The sequence below is a fragment of the Pocillopora verrucosa genome, chromosome 5, assembly GCF_036669915.1.
Source record: "Pocillopora verrucosa isolate sample1 chromosome 5, ASM3666991v2, whole genome shotgun sequence".
Taxonomy (NCBI): Eukaryota; Metazoa; Cnidaria; class Anthozoa; order Scleractinia; family Pocilloporidae; genus Pocillopora; species Pocillopora verrucosa.
The window spans coordinates 11,409,180-11,424,696 of NC_089316.1; the positions used below are offsets into that span (position 1 = coordinate 11,409,180).

The 15,517-nt window shown below is 38.6% G+C and overlaps 3 protein-coding genes across 8 annotated transcripts; 1 reads left to right on the forward strand and 2 right to left on the reverse strand.

The window, feature by feature from the left end:
* Window positions 1–9: 9 nt before the first annotated feature.
* Window positions 10–1,266, reverse strand: LOC136280707 (RYamide receptor-like). The gene has a single exon (XM_066166368.1). The coding sequence runs from the start codon at window positions 1,264–1,266 to the stop codon at window positions 10–12; it is 1,257 nt and encodes a 418-aa protein (XP_066022465.1).
* A 2,055-nt stretch (window positions 1,267–3,321) lies between these two features.
* On the reverse strand, window positions 3,322–8,994 carry LOC136281007 (uncharacterized). Of its 3 annotated transcripts, none has more exons than XM_066167149.1 (9): window positions 7,399–8,994; window positions 6,817–7,065; window positions 6,404–6,523; window positions 5,960–6,070; window positions 5,682–5,792; window positions 5,277–5,390; window positions 5,070–5,099; window positions 4,592–4,700; window positions 3,322–4,060 (listed from the first exon to the last, which is right to left on the reverse strand). In XM_066167149.1, exons 1-8 carry the CDS (start codon window positions 8,891–8,893, stop codon window positions 4,603–4,605), a joined length of 2,328 nt encoding a protein of 775 aa, XP_066023246.1. In that variant the 5' UTR covers window positions 8,894–8,994; the 3' UTR covers window positions 3,322–4,060; window positions 4,592–4,602. The 3 variants fall into 3 exon arrangements, with proteins under 3 accessions (XP_066023246.1, XP_066023245.1, XP_066023244.1); XM_066167148.1 differs by having other exon boundaries at window positions 6,817–7,002; window positions 7,096–8,994; XM_066167147.1 differs by having other exon boundaries at window positions 6,817–8,994.
* Window positions 8,995–9,646: 652 nt separating this feature from the next.
* On the forward strand, window positions 9,647–15,367 carry LOC131777284 (notch homolog 2 N-terminal-like protein B). Of its 4 annotated transcripts, none has more exons than XM_059093553.2 (8): window positions 9,647–10,502; window positions 11,031–11,135; window positions 11,808–11,921; window positions 12,074–12,184; window positions 12,804–12,914; window positions 13,408–13,518; window positions 14,163–14,314; window positions 14,651–14,812. In XM_059093553.2, exons 1-8 carry the CDS (start codon window positions 10,085–10,087, stop codon window positions 14,681–14,683), a joined length of 1,155 nt encoding a protein of 384 aa, XP_058949536.2. In that variant the 5' UTR covers window positions 9,647–10,084; the 3' UTR covers window positions 14,684–14,812. The 4 variants fall into 4 exon arrangements, with proteins under 4 accessions (XP_058949536.2, XP_058949535.2, XP_058949537.2 ...); XM_059093552.2 differs by having other exon boundaries at window positions 9,649–10,502; window positions 14,163–14,270; window positions 14,651–15,367; XM_059093554.2 differs by having other exon boundaries at window positions 9,652–10,502; window positions 14,237–14,270; window positions 14,651–14,788.
* Window positions 15,368–15,517: the final 150 nt, after the last annotated feature.

A 15,517-nucleotide genomic window follows, 5' to 3' on the forward strand; every position in this document is an offset into this window, starting at 1 on the left:
TTCAAAACGTTAATGTCTGTTAAAGGAGTGAACTAATATGTTAGGCAAGGAATTGTCTGTGTTGCCCGTATGCCTCCTTTTTGGACAGGTGTTAAGCACTTCCAAGTTAGTTTGTGTTCCCCGGTTCACGTGGTATGCTACTTGATCGTTTTCAGATTCAATGTGCCTCTCTTCATTTTCCTCATAAATTGTTACCACTCGTCGACTTGTGCTAAGCTGATGGATATCTCCATAAGATGAGGCTTCTCCAAGAAACTCCCGCGGTTTTCCTCGTATGGGTCTTTTTCTTGATTTTCTAACCTCCAAGACTGTTTGACCTCTGAATCCATTTTTTCGCACAAGATTTGTTTGGCCTACAGAATTTCTTTTCCTCCATATCGAACCCACGAAAATGAAAGGATTAGCAAGGTATTTAACAAGAAGTAACAACTGTAAATAGATTCGTACATCGTTGCATAATACACAGTTTTTGACACCTCCAGCGCGCAAGCCAAATGACCATAGAGTCGCTGGAGCTACGGTAACCAAATAGACAGAAATAATTTTCACTGTCAAAATAATCATTTTCTTTTCTGAACGAGCATGGTTTTTCTTAGATGTGTTGAGACTTCTAGCCAGGTTTCTCATCGATCTTACCGAGGACCAGTTGTTTGTCACCACAAAACTGCAGGTTAGTACCAGGATAACTGAGAGCAAGACTACCATAGGTTCGGAGTAAGGACCTTCCGCGGATGAGACCAGAATACAATTTTCTGTGTTGATTTTTATCACAAAATTGAGAAGTCCAATCACAAAAGGTATTGCCCAGATTGCAGCAATGTAAGTTTTTATATTCCGTTTCGTTATCCTTCGTCGAAACGGTCTTGTAATAAAGTCGTTGCGATCCAAACTCAAAAAGCAAATGTTCATACTGTCGGTGAAGAAGAAATAAGTCAAAGAAAAATACCTTATTCTGCAAAGGGCAGCTGGTACAGAAGTCCGTTCAATGAAAGAAACATATATAACTGCAAACAGACTGGGAATCCCTATCAAACTGCTTAATGCGCCTGTTAGACATAAGTTGTAAACCAACACTCGATAAACTGACATGCTTCGATTGCAGTAACTTCGTAGAGTGGAAAATACAGCTAAATTGGCTACAACTCCAAGGATAACTTCAAGCCCAAGTATTATCAAAGATATCTTGATTGTTGACGGGGAATAAATCAAATCCATTTGAGTAGAGTTGTCTCGTTTATCTTGATGAAGCTGTGTCACAGGCCGCATGTTAGAAATACTGGTTCGATTTGAAAACATCTTTCTGTAAAGCAACGAGCACTGTTTCGTTTTTTATAGTCCTTTGGAAAAAAAAAACACCATTTTTAATTTACACTGGAGCCACTTCAGCATTAGTTTATTAACGATTGAAAAAACCATTTGTAGCAGTGTGAAAAAACAGCAATAGTTAGCAATCTTCCGATTTGGCTAACGTTATATAACTCGACCTATAGGAAAACTTGAAATATAATTAACGGAAGCCGAAAAGTAAATATCCTAACATTGAAAGAATATACACTTAAAATTATTTGTTGATAGGTTACATTATGCCCTCAGGTAACTCACCACGCGGAGTGTTAAATTGAAATAGTCTTTATTTCTAGAGTCTATGTTTTAATAGAGTGAATTGTTCATTTTTCAAAACGCGATACAATAAAACACGCGCTCCTCTTAGACGGCTACATTCTCTTATTCAAAGTTTTGTTACTTTCATCATATCTTGAATAACAATGCCTATTTTATTGTAGGCATAGTATTTGTAAAATATTTTAAGAGCACTCTGTTGCTATGTCTAAACAGCGATTGTTTGATGTGGTAGTGGAGATAATCTCTCAGTCGCATAACATTAGTCGGGAATTTAATTGATTTCTCATTTTTTTCCTCCTTTTTAAGATAAAATAAAAAAAGCCAGAATTTAAAATATGTGAAACAACCGACGTAGATCACTTAAATCTCTTAGGGTTAGTTTTAAATGATTTAATTTAAAAATTCTACTTAATGATCTTCCTCCTGGTTCAAAAAGATGATTAAAATGGATGTAAATATTGCGCGATTAAAAATCGCCTTATCTCCGGCCAGAATATTGAAATATGGCTCAAGGGGAATGGAGGGGACAGTAATCAGTGATTTCTGGAAAGTCATCCGACTTTATGTAAAGACCAATATGTTTATTATCATTTTAGCAAAAGCCTATATTTATGCACCTCCCTTAACAGGCCGAAATCATTGGCCTCACGAAGTAATTCCCCGCGATGTAGATCGACGACCGGATATTGCTTAACTTTTCAAGGCCAAGAGATCGACTGGTCATGCGTCAGCCCTTCAAAGTATTATCCTCAGCTGTGATTGGCTTATTTTTAACAGCTTTAATCGGCTTATTTTCAACAGCTTTAATCGGCTTTTTCTCTCAGATATCGGCATTGGTCTCAACACGTCAGATTTGAGCTCTTGCATTGCCAGTGAAAGGCTAATGATTTAAGCAAGGCGTCATCCTTTCCCTCTGCAACCCTTGCCAAGATTTATTACGTGATTTGTGATTTACCGTCTCCATTTGTTTCACGTTGGTTATTTATCTCATTGAGGCCAAAGCTTCTGTTCGCTGGCTTCATTAATGATGTAGAAAATGTAAGCATACATGTTCGTTCAATTTAAGAATGGTTGACCATGAATTATAGGAGAAATTCATAAATAAAAGATCTAGGCTTACAATAAACGAAGAGCGGCTTTAAACCAAAATATTCCGATAAATATACGGGTCTTGCTCATCTGGTTGAAACTGTACTGGCCGATAAATTTATCAATATTTTGAGGCTTAAGCTAAAATGCATATTGATTATTCAAAGAGGAATTTGTGTTTGGGCTGGGAAGACAAAACGTTTTTTCTTTTCATAAACTTATACTTGAGTGTTTTGTTAGTCACGTACTTATTTAGTAGACTTTATACATGAAGGTTCGCCTATTTGCTGACAAATGTATAAAATCAACACTTCATTATGGTTACCAATTAATCAAACCTATAACAAGAGCATTTGAGAAAGAAGCTAGCTATCGCTTAAAGGTTTTCATAAAAAATAACAACAGGTAACTCAGCCACAACAGCGACAACAGAGCGCGCACATCACGCTTACTGTCCACTTACACAGGCATAATGTGTCAAACTTGCTAAATGTCCTATAACACTGTCCAGTTATAAGCATGACGCGTACACTATCCTATCAGTGCTCAAATCGGGCTGGTGATAACCAACCAGGATTTTTTATAGTCATAAACAGCGAAAAAGAAACAAATGCACACAATCACGTTTATTATGAAAAGTTATCCACGCACTTTACTAATGCGCAGAAAAATCACTTTTTTTATCGTATTTCTGCAATGTCAATCAGCCATTCGTTTAAAATAAATCAGGTAATAATTACATATTCGTTTATCAGTAAGCCCTGAGCATGATGCATGACCTTAAGTTACTTGAAGATACTTTAAATGTTTTCAAATAAACTGCTGAGAATGCTGAAAAAATAAATCAAGTATCAACTGGCAGACTCCTCACTTAAGACCCTTAAAATGAGTTATCTGATAATTTCTCTATGGTCACACAAGACCCTGCAATTACTTTATGGCTACTCAATATCTTTTGAGAAACCTGTATTACTACTTCACGATGTGGCTTGAATGCTTCTGTTTTCGTTTCCAGATTAGTTAATCGAAATCCTATTTAGTTACATTTATATGAAGTCATCTGATAACTTTTTAGGTGGGAGAGATTTAGATTTAAGTGTGGCTTCCCGAGTGAGACGGCTCTTCATTTTGTAACTGGATGCATACCCTCTCATTTTTTAACCACATCCAGAATATTAGAAAGCAGAACTTCTTAAATGTAATTTCGTGCTATTTACAATCTTGATATAGACAGCAACAAGGATCTTGTTGAATGTAGAAGGTTGTCTGTTAGTTTTCTTCGTCGTTAATTTTGTCTGTTAGTTTTAGGTCTTCGTTGAGAGTGTCTTCAAGCAAGTGTCTTCAAGCGCTGTAAGTGCGAAATGAAATCATGAAAGCGTTCAATAAGTATGAAAAAGACACCTTCACTGCGCATCGTCGGTGTCAGTTATGAGATATCGTTACATTGCTTATGCCCATGAAGCAGTTGCAGTTTACTGGTGCAAAAAGGGCTAGTTGAGAAGTTAAGAAACTTTGATGTTGACTAAGCTACGAAGGGTGTGATATTTATCCGCATAATATGAATGTCATCAATAAGCTTGCATGCAGGATGATTTACCCTTTTTCGTTCACTAGCTTCGTGTTAGTTATGCTTGTGCGATCGGAAAGCTCTGTGGGCCATGCTTGAACTTTTAAAAAGTAAGGAATAATCTTTACTAAGGAAATATGCAGCTTAATTTTCATTTTTCCACTATGACGAGTGCTGATTCCAGCGCTGACCATGCTCAGACCTCTGGAGCTTCGCGAAAAAAGCTTGCAATGGTGTCTAAGCTTGATAACTTAGGTGCGTCAAGTAACTCGCTTTTTGTAGGAGCAATAGACTTAGGTTTATTGTCATTACCTTGGTTATCCTTAGGTACCTTTCCATTTCTTTATTGCTGTCAGTCTGTGACGCAGTTTATTTCTTTGCTCAATAATGTCATCCGAAGTGTGACAATTATCGCATATTACTAAAAAATTTGCAAAGAATTAAGATAAGTTTTGAATCTAGATGAATAAATGTCTACAAGTTAGTTTGTGGTTTAGTTTGAAAACTGTAATGTTGATAAGTGATGATAGCACAGGTGGGTGATAGTAGAATTAGAAGAAGAGAAAGTGGTATCCCAAAAATAAAATAACCTTAATGAGCTTAAGAGTCTCAGTGTCTGTTGCGTTTCAGATCGAAAATGGCAAGAGGATAATTAGATCACTGGTTCACCTTTCAGCACACCTTTCGAAGAACTTAAAATTCCTCGCAAGATGATCAATTTCGTTTGTTTTCTCACGAGGAACTGAGCTATTCAATGCTCAATATGCATACTACAGATAAACTGAAGTACCTCTTTGATGAAGGGTTTCCGGAGCTGACACTGTAAGGAAAAAAGTTTAGAATGGTCTTTTTTTGCATAAAATAAATACCTTGGGTCTCACTTCCCCCTCTGAAGGAGACCATATTAGCTACTTATCAGACTAGATAAACATATAATTCTTCAACGCTATAATTTCATAGAACAATTTTTGTTAGCAGTTGTCATTCTCTCCGTTACCTTCACAGCTTAAGCCTGACCAACCGGGAGTACAGTCACACTGGTATCTTCCTTGTGCCTCTGTGCAAGTTCCACCATTTTGGCATGGGTTAATTGGAAGGCACTTTGATTCAACTGTGGAAAACATGAAATAGAATAACAATTGGTATAAGAAGATACAACCTGGGGTCAACAATATCTAAAATAGAAAGTGTGTAAGTTGCTTGGATCTCTCGTGTAAACCGCGACATATTAATTTTTTGACGTGGACCTTTCAGATAACCAAATGAAGATTTCTATACAGAGAGGTAATCAGGGGAATAGCTATTGTCAGAACTGACATCATCTCAGCGCTCAAAAAGTTGTTTCTGTATCGGAAAATGCCAAAAACACTCCTTGCAACATGATCTTATATTATGAAAAAACCTTGGCAATTCTTTCCTATCCAACCAATTCTGCAAGTGCAAGAGTATGACGATCCGTCTGATGAACAGGTAGCCCCGTTTTCACAAGGAGATGGGACGCATGGGTCTGCTCCTGTAGAGGGAAAATTTTTTTCAATGTCATCAATATTTTTCTTATTGAAAGGGGGAGAAGAAGAAGAACGACATTAATGCATTTCGCCACTGAAAATCGAATATTGAAGGAAGAAGTGGATATATAGCTGTAGTAGGAAATTCACACTGGCCTTTTTATTTACTTACTGTCACAGTTCTTTCCAATAAACCCCTTAGTGCAGGTACATTCGTACTCATGCTCAACTTGGGAGCACGTACCAAAGTTTTTACAGGGATTTGGCTCACACATGTTTTGCTCTGAAGAAGAAAGAGATTCAAAGTTAGCTTGAACGATTTCTCCTTACATCAAAATGCATGCTCATAAAAAAGCTAAAAACAAGTTCACCTGAAAAGGAACATTGAGGACACGTTATACCAAACAAAGCAATTTCTTAAGAGTTAAAATAAAAATGAAATTAACCACATAAAGGAAGGGTTACACGTATATCAAGGAGAACCTTGTTTTAACAAGTTTTAGCACAAAAAATATCAACTAATGTTTACGTGATATTTTTTTTCCTTTGGTCGTATCAACAAGAATGCAAACTTGTTGCTCAAACATTTTTGGAATAAGCCTCTCGCTTCTCTCACCTTCGCAATGCTTTCCTTGAAATCCGTTTGGACAGTGACATCGGTAGGTGTTCATGTAGGCTGAGCAAGTGCCCCCATTAAGACAAAGATTCACCAAACACTGTCCATTACTTACTGACTCTAGAAAAATGACACAAAGCAAACATATCATAATTTGTATCACAAGCAGACTTTGATGCTAAAAATAGGGTCATTTTATTGTACTTAAAGACAACTCTTAACATGTTTTTATCTTTCAGTATCGAGCTTAAACACAAACAACTTACCTAAGATTACCCGATTCTATGACAGTAGATCCACTGTAGATGTGAATTATAAAAATCTGGATGAAAGAGGTGTGTGGTAGAGATATTTGCTCTCATTGAAAAAAAAACAATTTGTATATAAAAATGATGAAACAGAAATGTACTCACCTCTTGTATTACCGACGTCCTCATGGATGTGATGATGTTGAACAACAAGCGGAACAGGGTAAGGAACTTTTTGCGGAAACATGACTGGATAAGGGACTCGATGGATAACGTAATGTGGCGGTGAAGGTACTGGAACGGGAAAGGGCTTTGGAGGTAAGGCAACAGGGAACGGAACTCGTCTTATTTCTGACGGATAGCGAATGTAAACAGGAAACGGAACATGGTGAATCTGAGACGGTTGAGGAACTGCTATGGGATAAAATACTTTTTGAATTTCACCTGGCTCTTTCACGGGGAGGGCGACAGGATATGGCACATGCTTTATCTGAGGAGGAGAAGGAACGGCTACTGGAACAGGGACAGGTACATTCTGAATCTTAGGAGGAGATTCTACCGGAACAGGCACCCGCTGAATCTGGGGTGGTGATGGAACTTGGACGGGCACAACTAAAGGCTGAATAGATGGTGGACCTGGAATGGGAACTGGGTAAGGTACATTCTCTATTCTAGGTGGTGATGGAACCGCCACAGGAAAAGGGACGTGATGAACATGATGAGGAAGTGGTATCAGTGGCTCCTCACCTGGCATAGAGATTCCTTGTAAAGCAGCCTGAAGGGGTGACATAGGATTTCCTTGCGGCGGTGTCATGTGAAGATTACTTGGCATTCCAATAGGTGTATCCATCGGAGGATTTGTTTGAATAGGTGTCTCTGGAGGTGGCATTATCTGAAAGTCAGGCGGAGGCATAGGAATTCCTAGTGGCGGCGTAATTTGAAGGTTACTCGGGGCTCCAGTTGGTGCATCAATAGGATGATTTGTATGAACCGGGATCTCAGCAGGTGGCATTATTTCAAAGTCGGGTGGTGGAGGCTCAACCCCAGAAGGAGGTCTTGGTGGTAAAACGGGTGACAAGTCTTCAGGTGGCATGCTCTCCGGCAAATTGATAGGAGGCGGCGGCATGGGAATGCCTCCTGGCGGCAGCATTTTGACGTCCCCAGGCATAGCTGCGTCATTTCCGGGTGAGTGGGGAGGTTCAAAGCCTACCGGTGGATTTAAAGGTGGCATTGGCCCACCTAATATTTCTGGAGGTGGTTGAGGAAAGGGAGGGATGTTTTGAGGCATTAGATTAGGGGGTGAAAGAGGAGGCTCTAGTCTGGGTGGTGCGTTTATGTGGATGGCGTATGGTGGAGGACCAAATTGATGGTGACGTAGATGATTATGGAAATGGGACGGACCAGTCATGCGATGGGATAAGGGATTACCGACGAAAGTAGCTGGTATGTGCGGAAAGTGGACAGGATGCTTTCCCACGTGTAAGCCATTATTGACTCCTTTTAAGAATGGATTCATCCGGTGCAAGTGGGCAGGTACAGGTGGCCCTGCTCTGGTCTCTGGAGGCAATGCTAAATTATCTGGTCCCGGACCAGCTCTCAAAGACGGAGGTTTCTGCTCGACGTATTCTGCGGGTGCACTATTGAAAAAGAAACGCGGTCTCATCTCGCCCGTGGGATCAGACCATCCCTGTCTTTTATCTCCAGACTGGTTCATTGTAGGCTTGTTAATCAGCGTAGAATTTTTTACTGTAATTTTTTTTGTGTTGTTATTAATGGTGGTAATTGGCTTGAATGGCCTATTTGCCGTTGCGCGAGTGGCAAAGTTGCTATCTTCCCCAGGTCTAGCATGATCCAACATGTCAAGTGCTTTGGCTAAGAAGACAGACTGTCTTCTTCGACGGCGATTTACCACTGAACGCCTCGGTTTGGTTTTGAAAGGCTGTTTTGCACTCCATAAGCACGAATTTCCCTTGCATGGCTTTGAATTACTGTCATTGTTAGCCTGCAGGTGGCTGTTGTCTCGTTTGATCCTCCAACTTTTTACAATGTCGATGATAGGACCGCCCTCTGTTTTAGATTGGCGACTGTTAGACCTTATGCTTCTTAACCCTTTTGTGCTACGTCCATCCCGACTTGGAAGTCGATTTACATGACTCCTTTGTAAACCCGTGATTCCATTTGTGCCGATTAACGCCAAAGCAGTAAAAAGGTGAACAAAACTTAAACATGAAAACGGATTCATATGCAAGTGTCATCTGAGGTGGTCTAAAAAGTAACCATTTTCATGGGATGATAAGACTTGAGGGATTACACTGGCCTTAACCGGAAACCGTTCTGAGTGAAGAAAAGAAGACTAAAAAGTTTCTCTGTGAAATTATCTCATCTAACTCAACAGCCATCAAATATTTATTCATGCCCTTAATTTTAGAGCTGATAAATTACTCATTGTGGTCAATCGCCATGGGTAGCAGATCAAAAAGCGTGAGATGCATGAAGAGCACTTTTTAGGTCTCTGAAAGAAGAAACAAAAGAAAACCAGAGAGGTTGCAGTGACCTAAACGATCTAACATCTGCTGGAAAACTCCTTCCTCTTATCTACGTTCTCATTTTTTTGTTTTGCCTAGTAGTCGTTCCAATTGGATCAAGTTAGATCGTTTTCAGTTTTCAGTTTTAAGAACAATCATGACCTGCGCGTTTATGCCTAAATTTAAATTCATTGTCTTAACAATTGCTCAGTTGCCTCCAATCAATCTTTTCACTGACAATTGCTGATGGGGATGAGAAATTCAACAGATTTTCTCACCCATGATCTCACTCCTGGAGTGCAAAATCTATCATCGACCAAAAAAAAGCTTGATTTGATTTTTTACAAAGAAAGTGCCATGAAAGCAGGTCGAATTAATCGCTCAATTCATGAGACATATTTTTTTTTAGTGCACTTTTCCCGCACAGATTTCGGCTTGTACATGTACATTTACAAACGCTTTTAAACGCTTTCATGCTGAGATCGTGACATAACGAATAAAACGAGCCAACTGGTTGCTAATTATTGCAATGGTGTCTATTGACTTGCAGCTATATCTAGGGGGAAATTAACCGAGCCCTCGGTATCGAAACAAAGAGAATGAGAGAGACTTGGCTTGATCAATTTTAAAAGGTGCTATTCTAAAACAATGACAGTTTTTGCAAGGACAGGTTGTCCTTTCACGGTTAATTTGGCGTAGCGATCGCAAACAAAGGAAAATGGGTCAAAGTTGACAAGTGCGGAAAAAACGTTCAATCTTTAATGATCAGAGCGCCTCGGAACCGGAACAAGTTGTGTTTCTTTGCCTTTCCTAATGGAAGATGCAAAAGACAACCGTTGACGGGATTATCCTATGAGCTTTTTGGGTGACAGAACTGACACCAAGAAATGTAAAAACAAGTCATCGTCATGCTGTTGTGTTGTATTTTGATGACCTTTCTAGATATTTTGACAATATTCTCTTCGATGATATTTGTTGAAACAGCGATGATTTTAAAGAAAAGTCCAATCTGGAGGAGTATCGGGAAGAAACAAACAATTGCACAAATGGATTATGTGTTGTCACAAGGAAGTGATATTGTACTTAAACAGACGCAGATCCCAGGCAGCATAAAACTACGCACAAAGCGCCACCAATATTCTACTTCACTGTACGATAGCATGAACAAAGCCAGCTCTTTAAAGAGAAGGCTGAAGAAAGGTAACGATGCTAAAAAAACTGTTAGTTTTAACAAGAGGGACTTCTTTTTCGCGCCAGCTCCTCCCTATGAACCGATGTCAAGGCCCGTTGACCGAAGGATGTTCCTGGTTCATCGAGGAGAGAGAGGTAGCTATTGAATGACCTTTGCCTTTTACGTATTTATTTTACTTTCCATACCCTCTGTCGCGGTTTCTCAAACACAGTTCAGAATTAACAAATATTCCAAAAGAAATTAATGAAACACTGCCTAGTGTCACCGAAGTGGAAGATTGATATCAACTGCCTCTCACCCCAAAACACTGAAAACAGTTTTCTGACAATCGAGGATGCTAATCGTTAAGAGTCAGTTGCCCGGGAATTAAAGGTGTAAGCACTTTATAGAAATATTTTGTGAGGCTATATTAACAACTTTGGTCCTAGAAAGGCTTCAGTTACCCCTCACGGTCGATTTGACATGTGAAATTGTAGTTTTTCGCTCTCAGGGTCACTGCATACACCAATGCCACCAAGAGAAAAGTAAATATATAAAATATACAATGAATATTCAAGTGCTACTTAGAATTACATTATATGTCTTTAACCTTTTGATTTCAATGCACTTTTTTGAGTAGTCCTGATAGCTGAGTTGAAGCCCTTTTTTTCTTATCTACTCAGGACCATGTTTTTTCCATGCGTGCCACCATGGCGGAATGTGCGTTCCAAGGCGCCATGGATTTTATTGCGAGTGCCTGCCTGGTTTCATTGGAACAAGATGCGAAGGTTATATATGATGCAATAAAAAATATACGATGAGTTAAATCCTTTTATGCTCTACGTTAGCCCAGCTTAGAGAATTTGTTACAAAGGCTCGTGCAAATTGTGATTTAGCAATACATGATGATATAAATTTGTAGGCATATTCATTTAATATTGCTATGTTTGGAGTTTGTTGCATTTTTTTTAACTCACGTCGCAAAGAGCGACTAAGAAGCTTATTCCCTTGATTAGATTCAACTCAGTGTGCTGTATTTGGCGCGGGAACAGATGCAATTGCTGCTTTGTTTGTTATTCGAGGTGAAGGTATATGAATGTTCTCAAATGTGGGTCTTAGGATTTGAAAGTGACGATTTGATAACAAAATCACAAGAAAGAAGAAACAAGCAAACAAACAAACCAAATAAAGCGCGAAACCTTGGAGTAAAACACTTCCACGAACTTCACGTTTCCAGTTAGAATCTTAAAATGAAACCTAAGTGATTAAGTGACACGTTTGTCGTGCGAAGAGTGAAAAATTGAAAGTGAAAGTGAACTTTCAATGCTACTCATGCCAGATGCTAGTTAGCTTCAGATTTTGCTTGGCACAAGTTGCCAAAAAGGCTTAGGACAATTATTTTAATTTGATACTTGGGAAATCGCTTATCGAAACTGATTTATATGCTGTTGAACGTACAGTTAAAAAAGAGTGCAGACCTTCAACATGTAAAAACGGAGGAACATGTACCGAAATAGCAGTTGGAAGACATCTGTGTACGTGCCCTGTGGGGTTTCTTGGAGAGAATTGCGAAAGTAAGTTGTTGATTGTCCAAGCAAGGAAGAATCCCTAAATTACGTCTCCTATGCATAATTTCTGCTGCCTTAGCACGTTGTTAGTACCTGACCAACTTTTAGCTGTAATTCTTTTCAAATACATATAATTAGGACTACTTTCATCCTTGTAGCACGAAGTCTTTGCCACCCAACCCCATGTCGTAATGACGGCACATGTAGCGAGTCTGAGGATTCATACACTTGTGTATGTCCAGAAGGATTCAAAGGGAAAAACTGCGAAAGTGAGTATCATCAAATTACATATTACTACTTTTAACTTTTTGTCGCAAGTACCTCTATCTTCGACGTACGCAGGTCTTAATAATGAAGAAAAGAGGCATAGCTTTGATACAGCGGTGCTTCAAGCACATAGTTATCTTCGCAGGTGGACTGCAATTGAAGCAATTGCAGAAAAGGTTCAGGCTCCGACGAGATTCGAACCTGTGCCTCCCAGATGCTTGTCTAGCCCTACTACAACCCGAGCTTTGAAGCCACACGCTGGGGGTGAATCTCGTTTTAGAGGGTTCTTCTTTCCCGTTGATGAATCTGGATCAATATCAGTATCTGGGCAACTGTCCACCAACCCCTCCCCTAACCCAATATTAACTCTTACTTGTTATCAATAGACTGTTGTTGGGTTAGGGAAGGGGTAGGTGGGCTGTTGCCCAGATACTGATATTGATCCAGGAATTTTATATTTATAAACATTGGAGCTGGCTCGTTATAAAGTACTTTTAACAGTAACCAAAGTTCGGTTATCATATTAATAAGTTCACTTCTTAAAAAGCTTATATGTCCACCATCTAGTAATTTTTAATTTTAAACGTCATTTAATTTGGTTTACTTTGTGTTTTTCTTCAGTTGACAACAAGTGCCTACCAAATCCGTGCAAGAATGATGGTGTATGCTTTGAAATGGGCAATAGTTTTATCTGCAATTGCCCACAAGGTTTTAAAGGAAAAACTTGTGAAGGTCAGTGGTATTATAGCCTGATGATAACCATGCCCATGCGAGAATAGTTTCTTAAGAATTTATTGAAATATATTTTAGAAAAAAAGTTGAATTTTGCAAAATAAATTTTAAAAAGTATTTGTAGATATCGGCCAATTGTTGCACACGCGGAGCTGTATACGGGTATACCAATTTGGTAAACAGTAACTTAACTAGCCACAATTTTAAGCAAATTCGATGAGACCCGTCAGTCATTTTGCCTCGCAAAGACAACTCTCGACAATAATTTCGGTGGCTTAAAATTACCCCTCCCTTGTCAGCGATGATACAGGGCTCAAATTGCGATCTAAAATAATAAAGTAGACTGACCATTTGATGCGTGTAAAGTTTAACCTGCTGCTAGAGTCGCAAAGTTCAAAGCTCGATCAAAAGTTTTGTTTGGACATCAAATAGAAAAACCCTTTTTCGGTCTATGTTTGACTCCATTCTCGCGCTATGTTTTCATTCCTTTTAGTTATCAGCGAGTGTAATTCTGTTTACTGTCTGAATGGAGGAACATGTAGAGATGAAAGCTCTGGGTACAGGTGTGACTGCCGCTTTGGATTTTATGGAAAGCGGTGTGAAGGTAACTATCATTTAAATCAGTCATTTCCTGAAAGCAGATCGTTTTTTCGTCGTTTTGTAGTAATTTATGTCTAAAGAGAACAAGAAAACAATCAGACATAGAACCTTGACCACGAATACGCCTTTTTCAGTCTCCTCTTCACTAGAAGTCAGTAAAATTTGTAGGATTGTCTGTAATATAAAAAAAAGGAAGACATGTTCCCATGTATGTTCTTTTTATGGTGTACTCGACTTAAAGGCCCATGATCCAATCATACAAATCCGCAGAGTTATCTAATATAACTTTTATCATAGTATTGCCTGTAGATATCTGTCTTTATCTGCTTAAAAAATAACGCTAGATATAAAGATAAATAGATCAGTTAATAATTTTTTAATTAAAAGGCATAACTCGATGGTATAACATCAATTTAAAAAAGCTCAATCTGTCCCTTCACAAACCTACCTCTCCCATTCTTGGCTGTGTGGCCGTATCGAATGGACATTGCCCGAATTAGGAAGGGACATGGATATTTGAAATACGGCTTTATAACTGATTAAATATTTCTCGAAATAACGTTTATTTTAATATCGACAGCTAATATATTTAATCATCGCACTTAAACTTTTCACTAACCATAACACCGACGCCGTATCTTTGTATAGCCTCTGCATGCCACCCTAGCCCTTGTCATAATGATGGGGTTTGTCTAAGATTTGGTAATCAATACTCCTGCCAGTGCAAACAAGGCTTCTCTGGAAAGAGGTGTAAAGGTACGGAGACTTTGCAGTTTTACTTCATTATCTGTGGAATACAGGTATGTTGTGTTGTCCAGCGTTAATTCGACCCTCTCAAGGCAGAATAAGTATAATTTTCAGAATATTTTTTGTTTTAGGCTACAGTTCTCAGCTAATTAACAATTTCTTCATAAAATTCAATAGATACTAAAAGCTAAAGGGAGAGAAAAAGGCACTCAATACGTGAACTTCGTGAAAGAATAAACCTAATCAACTAGAGCTGCTTATTGATTTTATCTTTTGTGGGCGCTGGATGTATTAACTGAAGTGGTAACAACAGAACTTTTCCGACTACCCAGCAAATAATTCCAAATAGTTTTTTCCATGTACTGTACTCTGTCTGTTTCCCTATACAGTCTCAAGACCGTGCTCCCTTGGTATTTGCTTAAACGGCGGCACATGCGTAGATGGACCATACACCAATAGTAAATATGGATTTGCATGTGTGTGTCAGCAAGGGTTTGACGGTATCATGTGCGAGAAACGTCTTCCTGACAACTTTGGAGAAAGACTTGCCATTTTGTGAATTGGAAATTATCTACAGTGCAGCAAGTCGTCATGTAGAAAAAGAGCTCAATTTCGAATCAATGATTTTACCTGTAGAAAGTAATTCTTAAAACAATCTGCTCGCCTGACTGGTAAACAAAGCATTTTTAATAACCACTGGCAGAAATTTCTGCACGATCTAATATGAAGTAGACATATTCAGAATGAAGGACCCCCATGATGTGAAAACTTTTTCGGTGCCATTGCTTCTAAGAAAGGGAAAGAATACTCTAACACTTGCCACCAAATTTTCTATGAACTGACTGCTACCAATTAAAGTAATTAAAAACAAACAATAGAAAGAAATATATTTGAGTAGACAGACAATGTGACAAAGCTAATTTAATGTTAAAATTGTTGGAATCGAATTAGTGTTTGCACGTAGTAATGAGTGCTGGAGAGTGGTTTATCAGTAGAGATGAATTAAAAAAACATGCTGTTAGAGACTGAAAGCATGCGAGGGTATAATTAGCCATCTATTGTCTAACGTGTAAGCGTGCAAAGGAAATTTGTCAAAAAATAAACTGAACAGCTTTATTTACTAGACCACTACACTCCAATGTTTACAAATTTGAATACTTTTTTTAAAATTATTTCCTCTGGCAAAGGTTGAAATCGAGTTTTCGAGGAGAAAGTTTGTTTAAAAATACTGCTTGGCATTATTCTTGCTGAATACC